At 29.6% G+C, this 26402-nt stretch overlaps 1 protein-coding gene across 1 annotated transcript; it reads left to right on the top strand.

Moving 5' to 3' along the window:
- The first annotated feature begins 19170 nt into the window (after positions 1-19170).
- LOC120420579 (pupal cuticle protein Edg-78E-like) lies at positions 19171-24770 on the top strand. The gene is made up of 2 exons (XM_039583659.2): positions 19171-19290; positions 24061-24770. Exons 1-2 carry the CDS (start codon positions 19279-19281, stop codon positions 24412-24414), a joined length of 366 nt encoding a protein of 121 aa, XP_039439593.1. The 5' UTR covers positions 19171-19278; the 3' UTR covers positions 24415-24770.
- The last annotated feature ends 1632 nt before the right edge of the window (positions 24771-26402 follow it).

The raw sequence follows: 26402 nt of genomic DNA, 5'->3' as shown, positions 1-26402 counted from the left end.
AAAAACACGCACAGAATAAGATTAGTTTCGCTCAAAAATGTAAACAGATTAACCATCCATTAGCACACAATAGTGTGACCAAATTTGTCTTGGTTTGTTGGAATTTCCTGCTGCTTAACTGACCAAAATTTATAAATTTCGCTCTGTCGAACATAAATCAGCGCAGTTTAAAGGCACTGGTTCCGGCTTGACTATTAAGTTACAAGGGTTATGTTGATATGTTTCCCTTTTTGGCGGTCTACAAGAAAACAAAAACATACCAAGCGTTGAACTGATTAAGGTTGAATTGATGAGTGTGTTGTTATTAAGGTGGAGGCAGTTGTAAACTCTTTATAATTTAGAAAATTGCTTGTTACGAATCCAGCCTAAAAAGGTTTTTTTTTAAGAAATCAATTAAAATTGTAGCAATTTCCTAACATTTTCCCATGACATTTCAATATTGCAAAATAAGTTTCACAATTTAAGTATTGACAAACTAGTCCCATTAACTTTAATTGCAGACCACCTGAAGTTTGAGGCATCCTTTTTTTGAAAATCTATCCCAAATGGAACAGACAAAATTGTGTGGGTTATCTTTTAAAATTGATGCCAGACATTTGTTCGGTTTTGCAAGAGACGACCCAAGAAAAGGTTTTTCAGAATTGATTGAGAGCAGATGCGATAAAAAAACGTATTTTTTTTTTGTTTATAAGTTGAATCCACTTCGTGACATTTGACCGAGCATCAACAGTCAAATAATTGCAACATTTATGTTAATTAAACACCAGTTCCCAGGTTGCTCGAAAAATCTCCAGGCAAGTATGCAAATTTGAGTTAAAACTGTTTTAAAAGAAAGAAAAAGCCCAGCCGCGAAATAAACGGTCGTAAAAATCGAACTAGTCGCGCTTATCAATAATCCATTATCACTAGCGGATTAGTTTTGGCCCAAAACCAATATAGCTTATCAATGGGCTTTTATTCAAAGTGGGGGGGAGGGACGGAGGAGGGTTGGTTTGTTTTTGCCGAGTCTTTTGTAACCCGCCCCGAAATGGGCCATAAAAGCAAATTAAATGTCGCGAGCTTTTGAGGCTTCGAGCTTTGACCGGCAATGAATCACTTTCGGGGTGGGTTTTTGTCTAATTTTTTAAAGTTTAATTTGCGCGATAATGGCTTTTAAAATGGACGTTTTTACGAGAGGTCCCCCCAGCGGGGGTTTGTGAGAACGGAACGGAGACTGGTTTAATTTTGAAGATTTTTGTTTTTTTTGTTCTAGGATTTTGAATGAGGGTGGCAGAAAATCAAACGTTTGTGATTCTATGCAAAATGCGTGGGTGTGTACTGCCCACCATTGAAAAAACGGCTAATATCCACTTTTGGCAAAAACGAGATATTAGCACAGGGTGGTAGAGGATGTTCCAACGCATCTTCTGAATCTTGAATTTCACTAAAATAATGTTTAGATTTGGCTGCCGATGCGAAAAACCAAACGGCTAATATGCCACTCTTATGGGAAATTGCCTTAACGGAGATTTGATGACAAACACTAAAACGCGTTTTTCTCGGAATACTTGATTTGGCATAATAGCCGAATTTTCAATTATGGGCAGTGTAGAAGGTGTTTATAATGGTTTGTGTTGGCTAAACCATATATTGGCGTTTAGCTCACGTGTTACCTCAGGTTAGAGGAAGGGTTAATCAAGCTAATTCAAATTTATGGTTCCTCTACAGATTAGTATAGAATTAGTGAGTATGATATCTCGGATTAGTTTTCAAAAAGCCGTAAGAGCCATTGGTAAACAAAGTCCTTTTTGCATCGTTATTAGACCTACTTACGAAAAACCAATATCAGAAATGCTCGAGATTGTTCATCTCCACGTCCTTCAAGTGCCCCAAACTAAAAAAAAATAAAATGTTGTCTCATTTTCGACAAAAACTTAAATTAGTGTCAGAGGTCACGGTGGCTCTTACGGCTTTTTGAAAACTCACCCGAGATATGGTCATTGGCTTGACTTTTGGAATAAGTGTCTGAAAAAGAAACAGGAAATCTTAAACCATCAGTGGATGTGGAATCGATAATAGCTTGGTTTGATCAATCCTCTAAAAAATTATCTGATTTTGTTATCAACAGATTAATTGAAAAAATGAGAGCATTTATTAAACAAATTATTATTTATTCAACCAACGTTTTAAAAATTCTTTTGTGGAATTCCGAGAAAAAAAAAACGCCAAAGAATTTTAAGATACGACTATGAACGCAAAAAAATCATTTAATTTTGTTTACAGTTGATTAGACTTCTACTTCTTTTACAACTTCGAAATTTTTGAAAAATATTGCGTTGATTTTCATATTTGGCCGTAAAAAATCACTAGCTCTGATGAATACATTAATCTCCTCATATTTTATTATCGTTTCAAAATAATACATGTTCAGAGTAACCGGTTTTATGTCTTAAATATTATAGTTTCACTTAAAAAAAATAATCACGAGTGTTTCTGCTGAACGAAACTTTTAATTGAAATAGGATACAGGTGACAAAATCTTTAAAAAATTGTACCATAATTGAGCAAAAACATTTTTTTTAAATAAAATTGTTCATTTTGACCTAGGTTATTTATCAATAAAATTATCTTCGTTAATATTATCGTCTGATAATCATTATCGCTATCGTCAGGACAACAACGATAATCTATCGATATCTTTATCGTTATTTCGATTTTTCTATCGACGATAATTTTATCGCCGATAATGAACGATGAATCATTAAGAAAATCTTTATAAAATTGATTAATTCAAACATATCTTATTAAATTTTTAATGCGCCACCAAGGATGTATTTTTTTTGAAAATATAGTATGTTTCAAAGTATAAATATGTACTCAAAATTGTTCACAAAATACCGTTTTTTTTCGAAAATAATAAAATTTTCTTAATTTGCAATATAGGAATCAAACAAAGCAAAATTTTGTATGCTTTTTCAAATTATTGGAGTTTTTTTAATGAAAAATACTGAAATTATCCCAAAATACCGTATTTTTCGAAAATACTCAAATTTTCATAAAGTGCAATCTTGGTATCAAACGATGCGAAATTGTGCATGCTTCATACATACATTCAAATTGTGTATGCTTTATATCATACAAAATTTTGTGTCGTTTGAAACCCATATTGCATGTAAAAAAAAAATTATTTTCGAAAAAAACGGTATTTTGTGAAAAAGTGAAAAAGCATAAAAATTTGGCTTCGATTGATATTGCCAATATAAGAATTTTTAGTACTTTCCAAAAAATACGGTATTTTGTGAAAATTTCTGTATTTTCGAAAAAAATCCATTTCAATGTGAAAATGCAAACAAAATTTTGTTCCGTTTGATACCCATATCCACATTTTGAAAATTTGAGTATTTTCAAAAAAAATACGGTAATTTATGGAAATTTTAGAATTTTCAAAAAAAAATCTAATAAAGTAATAAAAACATACAATATTTTGCTTCATTTGATACACATATTGCAAATTTTAAAAATTTGAGTATTTTCGAAAAAATATGGTAATTTGTGATTTTTTTTACATTTTCTGAAAAAAAACTTTATTTATATGAAAAAGCAAATCAAATTTCGCTTCTTTTGATACCCATTTTGTATATTTTGAAAATTTGAGATTTTTAGAAAAAAATACGGTAATTTGTGAAATTTTTGATATTTTCCGAATACTCAAATAAAGTGAAAAAAGTATACAAAATTTCGCTTCGTTTAATACCCATATTGAGTTTTTTAAAAAATTGAGTATTTTCGAACAAATTCAATAATTTGTTAAAATCATCACTAATAAAGTGAAAAGGTATCCCGAGCAGACGGAAATAACTTGGGAATAACATTGTTTGTTATTTGAAAATACTAGACCAATAACATTTTATGTTATTTATAACAAACTTTGTTATTCGTCGTTATGATTTTTTTGTTATTGGATTGTTATTGTTATAACAGAATAATAACAGTTTGAGTTATTCTTCGAACTAATCTTTGTTATTATTTTTTGTTATTTTAACAACTAATCCGATCATCCCAATAACAGTTGGTGGTATTCTTCCATAACAAAAAATGTTATTCCATAGTTGTTTTGGCTTCCAATCAATATCAGACCAATAACAATTTTTGTTATGATAACATAAACTGTTATTTAACTCTTATGCAAAAATGAATTTTCAAGAATATTCCTTAACACTTTCTGTTATTTTAGCAGTATTAGTTATTGAAATGGCATGAATTTATTTATTACCGTCTGTTCGGGATGCAAAATTATGCTTTGTTTGATACCCATATTGCCGCCCGTGTGGATCAATCGGACCGCGCACTGGACTCACAATCCAGAGGTCGCCGGTTCGAATCCCGCTTTAAAATTCTTTGTGTAAATATTGGTATTCGGCGTCGTCGCTCCGTGCCATACTTTCATACACTTAGGAGCCCAGGGCGGCGAAGTCTTTGTAGATAAAAGGAAGACTCTAGTGGTTGGTACTAGCAATGGTGGCCGGCAGCTATAAAATCAACTTCGTTTTTTTTTAATTCAAATCATGAAAGTTTGGACTCTCCTGAAAAAAAAAATAAGATTTTTTGTGAACACTGTACACACCAGGGATGCCACATGATTTTTTAAAATGTCTGTGAAAAAGTCTGTGTATGTCTGTGTCTTTGTCTAAAATTCAAATAAATCAATTTACAGTCATAGAAATCTATCAAAAATTGTGTTTTTAAGCATTTGAAGACTAACGAAATAAGTTTCGATTGATATTTTAACAAAATAACAATTTAATGAAGTTTTTAAAAAGTCTGTGTACCTCAAAAAATGTCCGACATGAGCTCAAATGTCTGTGAAACACAGACAAATCTGTGTATCTGGCATCCCTGGTACACACATACTTTAAAACTTACTACATTTTCAAAAAATATATTCTTTGTGAAAGCACAGATACAGTTGGTGGTGAAAGTATTGAAAATTTAACATGATATGGTTGAATTAATCGATTTTAGAAAGATTTGGGTAATTCTCCGCCAACTCACACAGCAGTTGCCCCGACCCCTCTTCGATTTGCGTGAAACTTTGTCCTAAGGGGTAACTTTTGTCCCTGATCACGAATACGAGGTCTGTTTTTTGATATCTCGTGACGGAGGGGCGGTACGACCCCTTCCACTTTTGAACATGTGAAAAAAGAGGTGTTTTTCAATATTTTGCAGCCTGAAACGGTGATGAGATAGAAATTTGGTGTCAAAGGGACTTTTGTGTAAAATTAGACGCCCGATTTGATGGCGTACTCAGAATTTCGAATAAACGTATTTTTCATCGAAAAAAAACACTAAAAAAGTTTTAAAAATTCTCCCATTTTCCGTTACTCGACTGTAAAAAAATTTGGAACATGTCATTTTATGGGAAATTTAATGTACTTTTCGAATCTACATTGTCCCAGAAGGGTCATTTTTTCATTTAGAACAAAATTTTTCATTTTAAAATTTCGTGTTTTTTCTAACTTTGCAGGGTTATTTTTTAGAGTGTAACAATGTTCTACAAAGTTGTAGAGCAGACAATTACAAAAATTTTGATATACAGACATAAGGGGTTTGCTCATAAACATCACGAGTTATCGCGATTTTACGAAAAAAAGTATTGAAAAAGTTGGTCGTCATCGATCATGGCCATTTATGGTCACCCGCGACATACACGGAAGACGAAACAAAGAGAAACGCAAAAAGTAACTTTTTCAAAACTTTTTTTCGTAAAATCGCGATAACTCGTGATGTTTATAAGCAAACCCCTTATGTCTATATATCAAAATTTTTGTAATTGTCTGCTCTACAATTTTGTAGAACATTGTTACACTCTAAAAAATAACCCTGCAAAGTTAGAAAAAACACGAAATTTTAAAATGAAAAATATTGTTCTAAATGAAAATATGACCCTTCTGGGACAATGTAGATTCGAAAAGTACATTGTATTTCCCATAAAATGACATGTTCCAAAACTTTTTACAGTCGAGTAACGGAAAATGGGAGAATTTTCAAAACTTTTTTAGTGTTTTTTTCGATGAAAAATACGTTTATTCGGAATTCTGAGTACGCCATCAAATCGGGCGTCTAATTTTACATAAAAGTCCCTTTGACACCAAATTTCTATCTCATCACCGTTTCAGGCTGCAAATTGTTGAAAAACACCTCTTTTTTCGCATGTTCAAAAATGGAAGGGGTCGTACCGCCCCTCCGTCATGAGATATCAAAAAACGGACCTCGGTTTCGTGATCAGGGACAAAAGTTACCCCTTAGGACAAAGTTTCACGCAAATCGAAGAGGGGTCGGGGCAACTTTTCCCGATTTCGTGTGAGTTGGTAGAGAATTACCCATTTAAGAAATGAGTTACCGTCCATTTTCGGTGATAAAATTATCGCCGATACAATTATCGAAAGAACTATCGTTATCGTTATCGACCCTCGATCATTTTATCGTTAACAACCTTGATTTTAACAGGCTCAAAAATCATTCGGTTAAACTTGCACTAACAATCGGCATAGATGCTTTGAATAACTGAAAATACAGTTTATTTTCTTGTGGAGTAGAGTCATAATTCCTGGCCACTCTAATTTCTATTACATATCATCCAACGATGAACTAATTTTTATCAAAATCCAGAACATTCTGCATTGAAAAGTCATTTAATTTTTAATTATGTACTCTGAACTCTAGACAGAGTTGCCCAATTGAAGATACCTTTTCCAGATTGAAAATTTATTTTAAGTTTAGAAATGTATGATATTTTGAGTTTGCTTTCTAAGAATCACTCAATATTGAATCTTCCGGATATCAGCTAAGTTTAAAAAAAATGTAGTATGAAATTTGTGAGATTTACAATTAATAGATATTGCCAAAACCACATTGACCCGATCTCAAAATCAATTTTCATTTATATTTCCAATATTTTAAAGTTATGTTAATTTTAAAGTTTTAAATATCATTTAAATCATTGAATTTGAGCATTACTGTGTCTTACTATGTAATACAAATATAACATTCCATTTCATTCCGATATTTGCATAACAGGTAACTGCTTCCAAATCAACATATATATCCATCGTTGACCCCTCAATATTTATCGAGGTCTAGGTCCCATCAGCAAATCCCCACATTTCCATACGAGGGTTTTCGGTTATTTTTAATTACCACCGGAATCGATTGACGTCGAAGTGTCAACTCACCAACTACAAACCAAAAATCACGGGCTTTGAACCCATCCTGCCACGCAGCCTTCCGCCCCGAAGAAAGAACTCTTCTCTTCTGAAAAGACCTTGAACTTCACCGTGAAGTCGCGGAGTCCACCCCAGTGGAACGTCCGGTTTGTTTTAATTAGACCTGTTGCCGCAGGGTTTGAATCTTTCGGTTTGCGCCCATCTCCGATTGCTTGATTTGCTCCAAAATTTGCTCAATTATTCACTTCCAGCGCGCGCACTCTTGGCCGGTGGTGGTTTGCCGGGTGGTGGTCGTGGGAGATAATATTTACGGTGGGTAAATTTGATATTGTTCATTGACGAGACGCTGTTGAACGCCGCCACCGCCACGCCGTTCAAAGATGAGAAGCTCAAACTAGCCGGTGATGGTTCTAAGCTAATGGAGGGGCTATCTCGGGTGAGCATCCGGATATTTGCAGTGATTTACGATTGGACAAATTGCCCCTAATTATCGAATATTGCCACTATAATCCAAGTTTTCAAAATTTTAGATTTTATATTAATGCCATTCCGTTGTCAAAATCGATATTGCAAAAAAAACTTTTTGTTTCACCTGTTCGTTGGGGATTTCTTCAAAACAGCAAGCTATCATTTAAACCACTCATCCTTATCGTATTTCAAGAATCTATGCCCCAATAACGGCTTAATTAATATCAGTAACAACAAAATCGAAATGGTCCCACAAATTTGAACAGTGGTGGAGTAGAGTAAACATGATTTTTTTTATTTGATTTTAAAAACACCAATATGCAGATTTAAAGAAAACATATACGAAACGTCACCTAATCCAGTTGTTTATCACATTTCATACTCACAAAAATAATACAATAGAAAATTATAGCGAAAATCGTAGCAAAACTTTACTCCACCAAATATTTTATTTTTATAAACCTTGTCAGTAACATACAAAAAAAAATCAAAAAACAAAAAAACAAAAAACAAAAATCAAAAAACAAAAAACAAAAAAAAAATAAAAAACAAAAAACAAAAAACAGAAAACTAAAAACAACAAAACAACAAAACAACAAAACAACAAAACAACAAAACAACAAAACAACAAAACAACAAAACAACAAAACAACAAAACAACAAAACAACAAAACAACAAAACAACAAAACAACAAAGGGACCATCCATAAACCACGTGGACACCTTAGGGGGGGGGGGGGGGGGTAAGCGATTGTCCATGCTCCATACAAAAAAGATTCTTTTTGTATGGACAATTGTCCACGAAGGGGGAGGGGGGGTTTGAGATTTCCAAAAAAGTGTCCACGTGGTTTATGGATGGTCCAAAAACAACAAAACAACAAAACAACAAAACAACAAAACAAAACACTTAATGGTACCGTAAACCGGGGTGACTTTGATAGGATTTCAAATTGTTTTTAGCATATTTTCCAACAGGTTAGGTTTTTCTCAAGATTGTTATTTTTAAAACATGTACTGGGGTAGACTACACAAAGTCCATGCACTATTTCGGAAAAAAAGTTTTTTCAATAATGTTTTAAAAAATAGTTACGTTAAAAATTCTTAGTTTTAATTCCGGGGTGACTTTGATAGTCATAGTTTTTCTTGTTAAAATCATATTTAAGATGTTCAAACTTTATTTGTACCCTAAATATACCATCACTAAAGTAGCTGATATAGTTTTTAAGAAAAAAAAAACAATGTTTACATTTAGTTAACTAAGTGTATAAGCTTTTAAGCAAAATACATATAAATTTACGGTAAAATTGTTAAAAAGTCGAAATTTCGCCTAAAATTTGTTAAAACTGGTTTTGTTTATAAAATTATCGATTTATTTTGCATTTTTTACAGAATTTGAAGCACGAATCACAAGTTTTCACATTTTACATGAAATTTATTTAACTGAAATTGCTTATAAATTTGGAGATTTTTTTAAATGGTGTTTCAAAAACACATATTATTTATTATTTACAAATTTATTTAACCTTCTCCTAGTGGAAAATTGTCCAAAGAATCCGAAAATGCATTCCGTTTTCCGATTAAAAATAATGTTCATTGAGAAAATCATGACATTTTGAGAAGTTTAAAATAATGACATTCATCAACATTTTCTTAACTATAGTTAACTAACTATTCAAAATTGTTAAAATTTTATGAAAAGTTCTTCTTGAGATACTTTGAACATTTCTCTACCACGGTCAGTATGTTTCTAAACCATTCCTTACGTATTTTAATTGTACTCTTCATTTTGCGCAAAAATCGCAAACCTATAAAAGTCACCCCGGCTATCAAAGTCACCCCGTTTTACGGTAATTGATTTAAAATTAAATTCTAACATTAAAAAAATACTTAAAATTATCCTGTTTTTCAATGTTGTAAATACCTCAAATGGTATGACAAACTGTATTTTAACCACCCATCCACCCCAATGTGCGTCATCTGCCGTCGAAGGCAAACCGCCTCTTCAAACAAGGACGTTGGCTCTCCCAACCTGGTGAGAAAATTTGACCGATCCTCGTAAAAACAAAACGGTGCTCCTTCACGATTCACGCTCGGATTATTGGTAGCATATCGGTAGCCTGTGGTGATTCGATAAGGTGGAATAAATTTCAGCGTGCCGATCTTGGCTCGCTTGACCCCTTCGAATTTTTGGGTGATATTTTTTTTGTCTTCATCTTCTTATTTGTGGATTCGAGGTAGCGATCGCAGAGGGATGCAATTTTTCTCATTCTCACACTAATAATCAGGCCCCATTTCGATCGATCCTCGCACCGCCACGGCCCAAAACGGGGTCGAATTAATGGTTTGACATTCGGCTGGCATTAAACGTGACTTGGGTAGATATGGACGATCAATTCTAACCGTTGCAGAAAAGGTCAAAATGATCAAAATTTTGGAATCTTTTCAAAATTTGTTTAAAGTAAACACAAGAATCACTTTTCGGTAATTTCCATATTTATTAATTCCATGTTCTGAAACTGTTTAAAACAATCTCAAGGTAACTTACGTCGTTAAACCCTTAAAATTAGATGCAAAAAAAACGAACCAGTTTCAGTCAGTTTCTCATATTATGTAGTCGACCTAATAAACACTCGATTTATTTAAATTTTGCCTCCCTAATTCATTCTTATTCACCATGGACCACCACATAATCTTTTTTTGCGTCTCTATTGATTTTTACTACCGATTGTAAATATTTAGCCCCGGAATTAATCCTTCCAGTCAGTTTGTATAAACTTTATTGAGCAATAATAAAGTGTAGCAAAAAACACAAACTTCAATCTTCAAGAAAAGCACCATCTTCCCACTGAAAAACAGATAAAAGTGCCTTTTGTCAAAATTGCTCAACATTTTCGGCTCATTTTCATTTGCATACGTGGTACAACCCATTCGAACCATTGGCTTTGTCAATCGATGTCAGTGTTGTACCACCAACGTTGACACTTTGATGCACATGGCGCGTGGCACCAAGTTTGATCAAACGTCGTAAAAAAGTGACAACAAACCGTTCGATTCACAGATCGATCCAAACTCGTAAAGCAAGCTCGTAAATCAATCCACTTCTCCGCCCTTTTAAAATTTTGATGTCAACTTTGGGTTAGGAAACAATTGAAGACATTATTTTTAAAACCTAAATAATTCTTCGATGAAATTTTGTTTCAAAAAAATTCAAAAACTAAGTTAAAATTGTACCTTTAAAATATATTTTTGTGGAATTCGAAATAATGTCCGTTATGGCTGAATTTTATGACGTGGGGCGTGGCTACAGTTCAACTGGAACCGTTGAAGATGAGGAAACCAGCTGGCGCTGATACTTGTCCAAATCAGAAGCTGAACTTGATTTCGACGAAAAGATATTTTATTTAAACTTTTTGGAACTGACGGATAGTATTGTATTCTGATAAATTAAAATTATATGAAAAATATTATATCTGTTAATCAACTCATGGTTTCAACATTTCAGAAAAAAAAATTTCTTGTCTATCTTAATGTGGTAATGAGGTGCCATTCCTAAATTTATGTTGGATATTTTCCAAAAAAAGCATCTTCCGATCGTCAAATGCAATATAAGTATGATTTGTGATACTTTTAACTCTTGATAGGGTTCCACGGAGAAGGAAGCCGGGGAGGTACTCTACAGTTCGGCTGAGCTGTGGGGGATTTTCTCCGAGTACATCGGCAGGTTCAAGACCTGCAAGACCCGCTTGGACCAAGTAACCCTCGTCAGTTACAAGATCTCCAAGTATGGAATTTAAAAAGTTGTTTTGGTTTTTTATTATATATTGTTTTTATTGATCCTCGGTCCCAACCTGGTCACATTACCTTAAAGGACCTAATAAAAATAAGTTAAGAATAAAAAAAAAAAACTCTTGATAGGGTTGTCAGATCTTTTTGGCTTATTTGGAAAGTAATTTCAATTATTCAGAAATCATTTTCATCTAAATTTGTTTGATCCGGTTTTTTGAGAATGTATGAAACTTCAATTTATTTGACTTTCTGAAAAATATTGCCGAATGAGCTGTTTTTCAAAATCCTCGCGTTTATCTTTCAGACTTGTGCCATTTTCTTTGAATTAAAATTTATTTTTGTTTTCATTGATTTTTTGTTTATTTTCATGGAAATTTAAACGACTTTTATTGAATTATCAATGAATTTTGAATATTTAGATAATTTTGAATTTTCTTTGAATTTTCTTTGAATTTTCTTTGAATTTTCTTTGAATTTTCTTTGAATTTTCTTTGAATTTTCTTTGAATTTTCTTTGAATTTTCTTTGAATTTTCTTTGAATTTTCATTGAATTTTCTTTGAATTTTCTTTGAATTTTCTTTGAATTTTCCTTGGATTTTTCCTTAATTTTTATTTGAATTTTCTTTGAATTTTCTTTGAATTTTCTTTGAATTTTCTTTGAATTTTCTTTGAATTTTCTTTGAATTTTCTTTGAATTTTCTTTGAATTTTCTTTGAATTTTCTTTGAATTTTCTTTGAATTTTCTTTGAATTTTCTTTGAATTTTCTTTGAATTTTCTTTGAATTTTCTTTGAATTTTCTTTGAATTTTCTTTGAATTTTCTTTGAATTTTCTTTGAATTTTCTTTGAATTTTCTTTGAATTTTCTTTGAATTTTCTTTGAATTTTCTTTGAATTTTCTTTGAATTTTCCTTGAATTTTCTTTGAATTTTCTTTGAATTTTCTTTGAATTTTCTTTGAATTTTCTTTGAATTTTCTTTGAATTTTCTTTGAATTTTCTTTGAATTTTCTTTGAATTTTCTTTGAATTTTCTTTGAATTTTCTTTGAATTTTCTTTGAATTTTCTTTGAATTTTCTTTGAATTTTCTTTGAATTTTCTTGGAATTTTCTTTGAATTTTCTTTGAATTTTCTTGGAATTTTCTTTGAATTTTCTTTGAATTTTCTTTGAATTTTCTTTGAATTTTCTTTGAATTTTCTTTGAATTTTCTTTGAATTTTCTTTGAATTTTCTTTGAATTTTCTTTGAATTTTCTTTGAATTTTCTTTGAATTTTCTTTGAATTTTCTTTGAATTTTCTTTGAATTTTCTTTGAATTTTCTTTGAATTTTCTTTGAATTTTCTTTGAATTTTCTTTGAATTTTCTTTGAATTTTCTTTGAATTTTCTTTGAATTTTCTTTGAATTTTCTTTGAATTTTCTATGAATTTTCTTTGAATTTTCTTTAAATTTTCTTTAAATTTTCTTTGAATTTTCTTTGAAATTTCTTTGAATTTTCTTTGAATTTTCCTTGAATTTTTTTTGAATTTTCTTTGAATTTTCTTTGAATTTTCTTTGAATTTTCTTTGAATTTTCTTTGAATTTTCTTTGAATTTTCTTTGAATTTTATTTGAATTTTCTTTGAATTTTCTTTGAATTTTCTTTGAATTTTCTTTGAATTTTCTTTGAATTTTCCTTGAATTTTCTTTGAATTTTCTTTGAATTTTCTTTGAATTTTCTTTGAATTTTCTTTGAATTTTCTTTGAATTTTCTTTGAATTTTCTTTGAATTTTCTTTGAATTTTCTTTGAATTTTCTTTGAATTTTCTTTGAATTTTCTTTGAATTTTCTTTGAATTTTCTTTGAATTTTCTTTGAATTTTCTTTGAATTTTCTTTGAATTTTCTTTGAATTTTCTTTGAATTTTCTTTGAATTTTCTTTGAATTTTCTTTGAATTTTCCTTGAATTTTCTTTGAATTTTCTTTGAATTTTCTTTGAATTTTCTTTGAATTTTCTTTGAATTTTCTTTGAATTTTCTTTGAATTTTCTTTGAATTTTCTTTGAATTTTCTTTGAATTTTCTTTGAATTTTCTTTGAATTTTCTTTGAATTTTCTTTGAATTTTCTTTGAATTTTCTTTGAATTTTCTTTGAATTTTCTTTGAATTTTCTTTGAATTTTCTTTGAATTTTCTTTGAATTTTCTTTGAATTTTCTTTGAATTTTCTTTGAATTTTCTTTGAATTTTCTTTGAATTTTCTTTGAGTTTTCTTTGAATTTTCTTTGAATTTTCTTTGTATTTTTTTTGAATTTTCTATGAATTTTGTTTGAATTTTCTTTGAATTTTCATTGAATTTTCTTTGAATTTTCTTTGAATTTTCTTTGAATTTTCTTTGATTTTTCTTTGAATTTTCTTTGAATTTTCTTGGAATTTTCTTTGAATTTTCTTTGAATTTTCTTTGAATTTTCTTTGAATTTTCTTTGAATTTTCTTTGAATTTTCTTTAAATTTTCTTTGAATTTTCTTTGAATTTTCTTTGAATTTTCTTTGTATTTTCTTTGAATTTTCTTTGAATTTTCTTTGAATTTTCTTTGAATTTTCTTTGAATTTTCTTTGAATTTTCTTTGAATTTTCTTTGAATTTTCTTTGAATTTTCTTTGAATTTTCTTTGAATTTTCTTTGAATTTTCTTTGAATTTTCTTTGAGTTTTCTTTGAATTTTCTTTGAATTTTCTTTGTATTTTTTTTGAATTTTCTATGAATTTTGTTTGAATTTTCTTTGAATTTTCATTGAATTTTCTTTGAATTTTCTTTGAATTTTCTTTGAATTTTCTTTGATTTTTCTTTGAATTTTCTTTGAATTTTCTTGGAATTTTCTTTGAATTTTCTTTGAATTTTCTTTGAATTTTCTTTGAATTTTCTTTGAATTTTCTTTGAATTTTCTTTAAATTTTCTTTGAATTTTCTTTGAATTTTCTTTGAATTTTCTTTGTATTTTCTTTGAATTTTCTTTGAATTTTCTTTGAATTTTCTTTGAATTTTCTTTGAATTTTCTTTGAATTTTCTTTGAATTTTCTTTGAATTTTCTTTGAATTTTCTTTGAATTTTCTTTGAATTTTCTTTGAATTTTCTATGAATTTTCTTTGAATTTTCTTTGAATTTTCTTGGAATTTTCTTTGAATTTTCTTTGAATTTTCTTGGAATTTTCTTTGAATTTTCTTTGAATTTTCTTTGAATTTTTTTTTAATTTTCTTGGAATTTTCTTTGAATTTTCTTTGAATTTTCTTTGAATTTTCTTTGAATTTTCTTTGTATTTTTTTTGAATTTTCTATGAATTTTGTTTGAATTTTCTTTGAATTTTCATTGAATTTTCTTTGAATTTTCTTTGAATTTTCTTTGAATTTTCTTTGATTTTTCTTTGAATTTTCTTTGAATTTTCTTGGAATTTTCTTTGAATTTTCTTTGAATTTTCTTTGAATTTTCTTTGAATTTTCTTTGAATTTTCTTTGAATTTTCTTTAAATTTTCTTTGAATTTTCTTTGAATTTTCTTTGAATTTTCTATGTATTTTCATTGAATTTTCTTTGAATTTTCTTTGAATTTTCTTTGAATTTTCTTTGAATTTTCTTTGAATTTTCTTTGAATTTTCTTTGAATTTTCTTTGAATTTTCTTTGAATTTTCTTTGAATTTTCTTTGAATTTTCTTTGAATTTTCTATGAATTTTCTTTGAATTTTCTTTGAATTTTCTTGGAATTTTCTTTGAATTTTCTTTGAATTTTCTTGGAATTTTCTTTGAATTTTCTTTGAATTTTCTTTGAATTTTTTTTTAATTTTCTTGGAATTTTCTTTGAATTTTCTTTGAATTTTCTTTGAATTTTCTTTGAATTTTCTTTGAATTTTCTTTGTATTTTTTTTGAATTTTCTATGAATTTTGTTTGAATTTTCTTTGAATTTTCATTGAATTTTCTTTGAATTTTCTTTGAATTTTCTTTGAATTTTCTTTGATTTTTCTTTGAATTTTCTTTGAATTTTCTTGGAATTTTCTTTGAATTTTCTTTGAATTTTCTTTGAATTTTCTTTGAATTTTCTTTGAATTTTCTTTGAATTTTCTTTAAATTTTCTTTGAATTTTCTTTGAATTTTCTTTGAATTTTCTTTGTATTTTCTTTGAATTTTCTTTGAATTTTCTTTGAATTTTCTTTGAATTTTCTTTGAATTTTCTTTGAATTTTCTTTGAATTTTCTTTGAATTTTCTTTGAATTTTCTTTGAATTTTCTTTGAATTTTCTTTGAATTTTCTTTGAATTTTCTATGAATTTTCTTTGAATTTTCTTTGAATTTTCTTGGAATTTTCTTTGAATTTTCTTTGAATTTTCTTGGAATTTTCTTTGAATTTTCTTTGAATTTTCTTTGAATTTTTTTTTAATTTTCTTGGAATTTTCTTTGAATTTTCTTTGAATTTTCTTTGAATTTTCTTTGAATTTTCTTTGAATTTTCTTTGAATTTTCTTTGTATTTTTTTTGAATTTTCTATGAATTTTGTTTGAATTTTCTTTGAATTTTCATTGAATTTTCTTTGAATTTTCTTTGAATTTTCTTTGAATTTTCTTTGATTTTTCTTTGAATTTTCTTTGAATTTTCTTGGAATTTTCTTTGAATTTTCTTTGAATTTTCTTTGAATTTTCTTTGAATTTTCTTTGAATTTTCTTTGAATTTTCTTTAAATTTTCTTTGAATTTTCTTTGAATTTTCTTTGAATTTTCTTTGTATTTTCTTTGAATTTTCTTTGAATTTTCTTTGAATTTTCTTTGAATTTTCTTTGAATTTTCTTTGAATTTTCTTTGAATTTTCTTTGTATTTTCTTTGAATTTTCTTTGAATTTTCTTTGAATTTTCTTTGAATTTTCTTTGAATTTTCTTGGAATTTTCTTTGAATTTTCTATGAATTTTCTTTGAATTTTCTTTGAATTTTCTTGGAATTTTCTTTGAATTTTCTTTGAATTTTCTTGGAATTTTCTTTGAATTTTCTTTGAATTTTCTTTGAATTTTTTTTTAATTTTCTTGGAATTTTCTTTGAATTTTCTTTGAATTTTCTTTGAATTTTCTTTGAATTTTCTTTGTATTTTTTTTGAATTTTCTATGAATTTTCTTTGAATTTTCTTTGAATTTTCATTGAATTTTCTTTGAATTTTCTTTGAATTTTCTTTGAATTTTCTTTGAATTTTCTTTGAATTTTCTTTGAATTTTCCTTGGATTTTTCCTTAATTTTTATTTGAATTTTCTTTGAATTTTCTTTGAATTTTCTTTGAATTTTCTTTGAATTTTCTTTGAATTTTCTTTAAATTTTCTTTGAATTTTCTTTGAATTTTCTTTGAATTTTCTTTGTATTTTCTTTGAATTTTCTTTGAATTTTCTTTGAATTTTCTTTGAATTTTCTTTGAATTTTCTTTGAATTTTCTTTGAATTTTCTTTGAATTTTCTTTGAATTTTCTTTGAATTTTCTTTGAATTTTCTTTGAATTTTCTATGAATTTTCTTTGAATTTTCTTTGAATTTTCTTGGAATTTTCTTTGAATTTTCTTTGAATTTTCTTGGAATTTTCTTTGAATTTTCTTTGAATTTTCTTTGAATTTTTTTTTAATTTTCTTGGAATTTTCTTTGAATTTTCTTTGAATTTTCTTTGAATTTTCTTTGAATTTTCTTTGAATTTTCTTTGTATTTTTTTTGAATTTTCTATGAATTTTGTTTGAATTTTCTTTGAATTTTCATTGAATTTTCTTGGAATTTTCTTTGAATTTTCTTTGAATTTTCTTGGAATTTTCTTTGAATTTTCTTTGAATTTTCTTGGAATTTTCTTTGAATTTTCTTTGAATTTTCTTTGAATTTTTTTTTAATTTTCTTGGAATTTTCTTTGAATTTTCTTTGAATTTTCTTTGAATTTTCTTTGAATTTTCTTTGAATTTTCTTTGTATTTTTTTTGAATTTTCTTTGAATTTTCTTTGAATTTTCTTTGAATTTTCTTTGAATTTTCTTTGAATTTTCTTTGAATTTTCTTTGAATTTTCTTTGAATTTTCTTTGAATTTTCTTTGAATTTTCTTTGAATTTTCTTTGAATTTTCTTTGAATTTTCTTTGAATTTTCTTTGAATTTTCTTTGAATTTTCTTTGAATTTTCTTTGAATTTTCTTTGAATTTTCTTTGAATTTTCTTTGAATTTTCTTTGAATTTTCTTTGAATTTTCTTTGAATATTCTTTGAATATGCTTTGAATTTTTTATGAATTCTCTTTGAATTTTCTTTCAATTTTCTTTGAATGTTTTTAATCCAATCTAATCTAATCTAATCTAATAGAACACAAGCGCAGCCAGTCCGTAGAAAGCATCCTGGAAGAACATGCGGTTAGATTTTTTTTTTCTTTGAATGTTTTTTGAACTTTTTTTTATTGAATTTTTATTGAATTTCTATTGAATTTTCATTAATTTTCATTGAATTTTTATTAATTTTCATTGAATTATCGTTCATATTTTATTTTTATTATTTAACTTAAATTATTTTTCTTGGAGTTCATTTCAATTAAGTTTTGTTTGCATCCATTTTTATTTTTATTTTATTTCTTATTGAATGAATGTTACTTGATTTTTATATCATTTTCATGTGAGTTTTCTTTGTTTGTTTTATTTTCAGTAAATTATTGATTTACTTTTTTTTAATTTTCAACACATGCTTTTTTTTCTTCTATTTTTAAGTGGTTTTTATTTATTAAACAAATTACTTTTAATTTTTTACTTAATTAAATTACTTTTCATATCTGGTTTTTAAGGAATTTAATTTTAATTTTATTACGATTGAATTTTGTTAGAGTAACAATTAGATATTCATAGATTAACGTTAACTAAATGTTCATTTAACTTGAAATTGAATCTTCAATTATTTTTTTTGTGAATCAGTTTTGAATTTTCAGTGATTTCGGATTTATTTTTGTAATCGAATTTTTATTGAAATTTTGTTTAGCTTGCATTCATTTACAATTTATATTATCGAGTTTGCATTTAATTTTACTTCTTTTTTGTTGAGTTTTCACCACGTTTTTCATTTTTAAGATTTGGGTTTTTTTTTCAAAATGTTAAATCAAAATTTGTATTTATAGTCAATTTTTATTACTTTCATCCTTTGCATTATTTTCTGAAGTTTAGAACTCTTAGTTTAATTTTGAGTTTGTTTTTTAGATGTCTCAAAAGATTTGGATAATGCATGAGATATTCTTTTTTTCAAGTTTTTTTTTACATTATTCATGTTTTTTGACATTTTTAAGAAGTTTCTTTAATCTCTTAATATTATCAATTCGATTCAATGAAACTAAAATTTAATATTATTTAGTTATTTTATCATTGCGTTTTCTTTAAATTTTTTTAGGTTGCTTTCGAAGCATTATTTATCTTTTGAATTTTCCTTTGATGTCAATACGGCACCAACCGCCCTACTGCGTGGATAGCATTATCCCACAATGTCAAACGGATTGACCCGCAAGAGATCATCGTAGCGTAGAGGTGCCGAATATATCGCCACCAAGATGGAGGGAAAACTAAGGCACTACCACCACCACCACCACCATCGTCACCAGTTTCACCAGAATCTCACCTGCCACCCCGTTTTGGCTTGACGGTGGTTTTTTGGGGCTTTGGAGGATGAATTTCATTTTGGGTGCCGCACATATAAAAAGCAGATGTTCTCCCAAATTCATGATCAGTATCAGCTCGAGGGGCAAACTAGAACAAAGCTTAAAGTCAGCATTTAGCAGCAGCAGCAGCCACAGTGTGATAAGTGACTTAAGGAGTAGTAGCAGTGTGAAAACAAGAAGCCAAAATGATGAAAGTGGTGAGCCATTTAGTGATAAAGGAGTGCCAAATTCCGAGAACTGGACGTTGAGCCGCAAAAGGAAGTGCTAATTAGCCGGCCAGGTTAATGGAATTTATTTGGAGATTTGTGTTAATTGAAGGAACGACGATGAATGGAAACGATAGATATGAGTTTTGAACAAAAAAAAAAGTGTGATTCCAGCAATCGTTCAGCTGGGACCGTGATAATAGAAGGATTTATTGTATCACGATGGACTGACCCTTGGTTTCAAGTTCACCGTTGGCGGACCATTCCGTGAAGGTCGAGGATGAAGTGGTTGACACTGGTCGGCTAACTGGGCTGTTTCAAGTAGAAATGAGCTGTTGTTCCAATAACTCGATCGGATCAAATTTTCAGTAAAATTGGTCTCTCACGATTTTATAGAATAAGTAGATCACTGATGGTGATGATTTAGGTTGGTTCATTTTGGGAAAGCAAACTAACACTGAATTAGCAACATTTGTTGAATGTTTTGTGAAGTTAAAGCATAGTTAAATGCAAACAAGCAGATTTTGTGCAACTGTGCAATTGGTTTAGAAATTGTGATTGAATGAATTGCTTTAAATTTTCCAATTTCTTATAACTTAATTTTTTACTAAATTTCCACGTTTTATGTGACTTATTAAGAGTCGAAATGTGTAAAATTTTAACATAACATATATAATTCACTTCACCTAATTAAAAATTGGGTCCAGTGTCGCTTGAATCAAAGTAAGCTCAAAATTCGATGTTCATTGCGATGTTCAAATATTTCTGATGTATAGGGTTCATTAACCATTATACATTACTTTTGTTTTTGCAATGACAAATATTACTCAAAAATTTTGTCCTCCAGACCTAGTCCGAAATTGAGAAGGATGTGCAATAGGGTGACAATAAAAAAAATCGACATCAGAGATACCCTCTGATACCCTTGTATACTTTCAAGTATATAAGCCGATTTCTTTTCATCGCATTGCTAATAACTCATCAGGATCAACTCGGACCGTCTTGCACCCTTCTACAAAGTTGTAGGTAATTAAATTTCCTACAAGAATCTCACACTTGGACAATTTTGGGCGAGATCTGCGCCACCTGCTGCAAAAATCCTGAAGCGATGTTTTCCCCCATACATTTTTGCGATTTTCCACATATAAACTTCAACGATGTAAAGCGACCCCTTAGCCTTAACCGATTTGGCTCAAAATTGGCACAGTTACTTGTTTTTGCCTAAAAAATCGATCCAGGGAGTATCTCTTGCGATTTTCCGAAATTTTCAATTTTTCTTGTCACCCTAATGTGCAACAATTATTACCTATCTAATGCTCGCAAAATTACAAATTTGGTTGAATGCAAAAAAAAAACCATGAAAAGTGCACTTCTGACAACAAAAACGAATGTGTGTGTGGCAATTGTTGTCATCATAAATATTCAGCAAATCTGTCGTTTAAAAAATTTAATAGTTTGAAGGAAATTTAAAAAACCTAATAAAAGGTAATTGCATAGAAGAAACGATTTTGAAATTATTTTGCTGCTTATTGTTAACAAATAACTAGAAAAACAAAATCATTCTGTCGACATTAAATTGAATAAATAATTTAAAAACTCCAAATTGTAAAATAAATACATTCTGTTAACGATGGTAAATAAAAAAAAATCAAAAATGCTACTTTTCAGTAAAAAAAAATGCTTTGGAAAAATCATAATTTAAAAATCTCATATTGTTTGAAGATATTTTTGTCATTTGAAAAATAAATTCATGGAGATGATTGCAATACTTGTCGTGAATATCAATTAGAAAATGTACAGCCAAATAAAAAAAATCTTGGTTCAAAAATGGAAGTATAGTGTTATTTGACTCATAAACTTTCTGAGACACAGGATGTGAGACTAAAGGATATTGCCCACGAAGGGGCGGGAGAGGGAGGGGGAGTGGTCTGACATTGCAAAAAAGCGTCCACGTAGTTTATGATTGATCCCATTCTTAAAAATGTTTTTCAAGAAATAGTCTGAGGTCAAACATATTTTAAACGATTTCATTAAAAAACATTTTTTTTACAATTAGTTTTTCCATTTTTTAAATTACATAGGCCGTTGAAAATATTTTTTGAAGGGTATTTCCCTTTACTCTAACCGAAGGAAGAAAAAAGAAAAATGTAAAAATTTAAATTACAAGCATACCTTCTTCAAATATCTAAGCATTGATGAACTTTTTTTTTCAGAAAAAACATGATGCTATACAATGCATCGGAAATTTACAAATACATTGAATATTTATTAATGATCCCAAACGTACAAATTATAAATGCAGGAGCATGCGTTCCAAATTGTTTTCAATTCAATAGACTTTGATTTGCAATAAAATTTTGAAGTTTTTCGAAAAGATATTTTTTCTGATTTCCCGGGCTGATTTTGAAGGAAGGGTGGAGGAGGGAAAAGGTCAATATAAACAATGTAAAAAATTTGCAACGGTCTTATTCATGTTTTACTATTTTTTTTTTACCTTTTCAATCTTAAACAGATCTTAAAAAAAACTGAATGAGATAAGTCATAATACTATCATAAATCGTACAAATTTAAATTCGTTTAAAATATTTTTTGTCTCTTTAATGTTTCAGTTTATTTTTATTCAAAAAATAATAATATTTCAGTAATTGTTTTGTCAGTTATGAAAAGGTCTTAGGCTGGTACAAATATTTTTAAAAGTTTTTGTCACCCCCCCCTTCAAAATTGGCCCGAAAAATCAGGGGGCAAAAAAAATATTTTTACAATAAACTTCAAAATTTCAATGAAAATTCAAGTGCAACCAGCTGAAATCAAATTAAAATACATTCTTCTGCGTTTAAAATCATTTTTAGCATGCTCTACCCTGCATTTTGTTGCATTTTTGAAGCCCTTCAAGATGCATTTTGAATTTTGAAATTAAATTGAATTTTGCCTAAGTTATAGTCTTTTTAAGATTTTTTACGTTTTTGAACCTTCAAACTTTGTGTCCCGATTTGCCCCACTTCCCGTTGACCTAGAGTGCTCATATTTTGGCCAGATGCTAGTTTTATATGTACAAACAACCCCTGAAAATTTCAGGCAGATTGGTGAGGTCCAAACGACGTCCCATACAAAGGGGTATGCCCTGTTCGTGGACTCGCTCTTAAGATTTTTTGAAAATTTTCGATGCAAAACCTTTTTTTTCGATACAATTTTTGTTTTTGTCAGATCTTAGATTTTTTGAAAACTAATGATTGCAAAACAACTGAACTAGTGTAAAATGCATTTTAAAACACTTTTTTCATTTAAATTTGAAGACTATGGCTTGTTATTTAAATTTTTTTATTTTTTTATTTTTTTGTCGGCCAGGGCCGAGGGACAAAAACTTTTTTTAATATTTGCATCGGCCTTAACGAAAAAATAAAATGAAGAATTTGATATTCTTTCATTTTTTTCTGGATTCTGTTATATTTTTGTTAGTTTATCCATTTTTTGAAAATAATTTTCCTGATTTTTTTGAGTCTCTGTATTGTCAAAATAATTTATTCTTTTTTGGAATATTTTTGAGTTTTTCTCTATTCTTGGTTAACATAAGAAGCTACTTCAAAATAAATTAAATTCTGTTATCTTGTTTCAGATATAGCTATTGTGAGTTTTCCATTCCATCAAGTCATTCTGTTATGTAATATGATTAAAAATAAAAAAATATAAAAAAATAAAAAATAAATAAATAAATAAAGGGTGTATGACCCTATTTTTACCAACTTTCTTAAATTGAGTCAATTTTGGCTTTTCAAGTAAGATTTAACTTGATCCAACGAACAGAAAGTTGGAGTTACCTCTTCCAAAAATGTTAACTAATTAACTAACCGTCTGCCCCAAATATTTTTTTTATTTTATTTCCAAACATTCCTTTTCAAACATTTTGAATCAAAATTTATTGTGGAGTGTAGAATATGCAAAATGTATCATATTTACCATTTCATTTTCACCAATTTCATTTTTATCATTTTGATTCGCTGGGTAGGGTAACAAATGATGCTGATGTTGTTTTCATGAAACACTTTTTGAACTAAATATTATACTCAATTAAAAAAAAAACGAATATTTGACCTATTATTCTTTCGTCCATTTATCCTTTCGACCTTTTGTCTATTCAAACTCATGTGATACTTTGTCGGAGAAGCAGTCCATTGGGCGGTCTCTATCACTCAAGTATCGGACTAACATTCCCATCCACTTCCCCGTGACCCTACCACTGGTCGTGGCCGGCGCCGGTATTGATCAGCATGATAGGGGCCTTTGAGAAGTTGCGAAGCGAGGAAAGATAGCACCCACTCATCTTCCACGGCTCGTGGATGTAACTTCTGGAGGTCCTGGTCAATAACGGAGTAGCAACTGCGGGTGGGCACCTATGCTTATGTTTAATATCCAGTATTTTTACTATTAATGTCAAAACTTTCAGTAACTATATTGTACTCAATTTGCTTAAACGCAAAAATAAAATGTTACTAAAAAATACGAAAAATTCCAAATAAGCAAAATAACAGACCTAATTATGCCTATCAATTACAAACAAAAATAAATGCTGATGATAAATGCCTATAATATAATTATTATAAATTATGAAAGATAAATAAAAGTTAAGGGTTAAATTGATCAGAATTTCGTTTTGTTTACCTGTTTATTCATTTTTTTAGATTAAGCTCACCAAATTAACAGTTTGTTAAGAAACAAAAATCTTACATGATTCAGCACATTCATAAAATTTTCATTTCATTCCAGGTTCTCTCCGTAACCGTACTCACCTTCGCCACCCTGGTGGCGTGCGCCCCCTCCGCCGACGACGCCCGGGCCAACATCCTGACGCAGGAGAACGTCCTGGAACCGGACGGCAAGTACGCGTGGAAGTTTTCCACCAGCAACGGCATCCAGGCCGAGGAAAGCGGCCAGGGTGGCCAATCGGTGCAGGGTTCGGCCTCGTGGGTCGGCGACGATGGCGTTCCGATTGTGCTGACCTACACCGCCGACGAGAACGGATACCACCCGCAGGGAGTGCACCTGCCGACGCCACCCCCCATCCCGGACTACATCCTGCGCGCCCTCCGGTACATCGAAGCTCACTCGCAGAATAACTAGACATTTAGGATTGCAATAAGTTAAATTAGTTTGCAGAAGATGAGCAGATGAACACACTTTGAAACGGTCGAAACTAAAGTGCTTCATCTGTTTATCTGTGCTTTGACATTTCGACACTGAAACGAATCATCACCGTGAATTTATTAGCGTAAAATTTTCACGGTGACGATGCACCGAACAAAAAATACTCTCCAACTACGTAGCACAGAAAAAAAAGCAGTGAAAAGTGATTAATTTTTACTACCAAGGTTACCACAGTCATCTCAGTGTATAGAAACGATAGATTTTAAGAGGTAGGATTTTATAGCCGATAGCGATAAAACGATAAAAAGTGACAATAAAATTGACCAAATTAATTTCAACTTTTTTTCACACTCTGAAATGGATAGTCGTGAAAAGAAATCCTTGCCGTTTTCAATATTAAGAAAATGCAATTTGATTATGCATAGTCAGGTTCACCCCGATTAGTTAAACTCCACTATTAGTCAAACTTGTCAACAACATCTGGATATTTTTTTGCAAGTCATGTTAAAACTTCCGACTGATTTGAATTTCCAAATTAAGCCAAAATATGGTGGGAAAATTAGACTAAGTCAAACTGTCGATTTCCCTCTACTCTAGTAGTAACACGATTAGATTATTCAAAATGGGAAATTAATTCAGCATCAGTGTGTAGCGTGTTTGCCCACACGCGATGAGGATGAGCTGATAAACAAACGGTTCAACCTGTTTTGGGCGACGTTGAAGACAAAATCGTTATCATTAACCACAAAGCTGAGTCAATTTATTGTGGGACTTTTCGATGGGATGCTGACCGACCGTGGGCTACTGTATAATGACGTTTTACTAAAGTAGTGCCGTAAAGTGATCAAATTTATTGACTTTACTTGGATTATATACTTTTGTGCTACGTGGGAACAGATGCAATCAATCATTCCTTTCAGGTCAATTTACGAATAATAAAAACGTTTAAATTGATTTTTTTAATCTTGACAATCTCACACAAAAGGCTAACCACTCCAATTCACTTCATGTTTATTGATTTTTTTTCAAATTCTTCATTCGAGGGGACGCATGAACCTTAAGAGGGTAATTCTCCGCCAACTCACACAACAGTTGCCCCGACCCCTCTTCGATTTGCGTGAAACTTTGTCCTTAGGGGTAACTTTTGTCCCTGATCACGAATCCGAGGTCCGTTTTTTGATATCTCGTGACGGAGGGGCGGTACGACCCCTTACATTTTTGTGGTGTGGTGTTTTTCAATAATTTGCAGCCTGAAACGGTGATGAGATAGACGCAAATCGAAGAGGGGTCGGGGCATTTTTTTCCGATTTTGTGTGAGTTGGTAAAGAATTACCCATTACTTATAATTATTTAAAATTTTTAGATCCCTATGATTTACAGTTCCCCATTACATCAAAATAAATTAGATGTAATGATAAATATTTATTCTTTTTTTAAGCCACATTTATTCCTCAAATATCACCGTATATCGTGTCTTTAGACACACAGAACAACCCTTGGAACAATCCAAAATTCAATTTGGTATTGTTGAGCATAATTATTTTGATTATTGACTGGATCCTAGTTTAAAAAAAAGTCAATACCAAGTTGCTAAACATGCTAATTAGGTAAAACATTTGAAAAAAAAACATTCGTTGATTCGAATTCTCAGTACTGCTGTATTTCAGGGATTAATAGCCCGATTTTCAAAAGTTCAGAAAGAAAAAAAAACGAAGAGCGCTCTAAAATTAAAACTTAAAAGTTACAACTTTGAAACTGCACATTTTTTTTAAAGTGTGGAATACTTTTCGATTGAAAATTATATTTTTCTTGAAAAAATGATTTTTTTTTCAGTCTTTCGACATTTTGTTTAAATTAAGTATCCTAAACCAGATATTGCATCATCACGCACTGTGGCTCAGAAGATGTATTTGAAATATTTTGAAGAAAAAAAAAAGAAATAAAAGAAAAAAAAGATAAAAAAA

This window comes from Culex pipiens, chromosome 3, assembly GCF_016801865.2.
Source record: "Culex pipiens pallens isolate TS chromosome 3, TS_CPP_V2, whole genome shotgun sequence".
NCBI lineage: Eukaryota > Metazoa > Arthropoda > Insecta > Diptera > Culicidae > Culex > Culex pipiens.
This window is presented reverse-complemented; position numbering and strand designations above follow the sequence as displayed.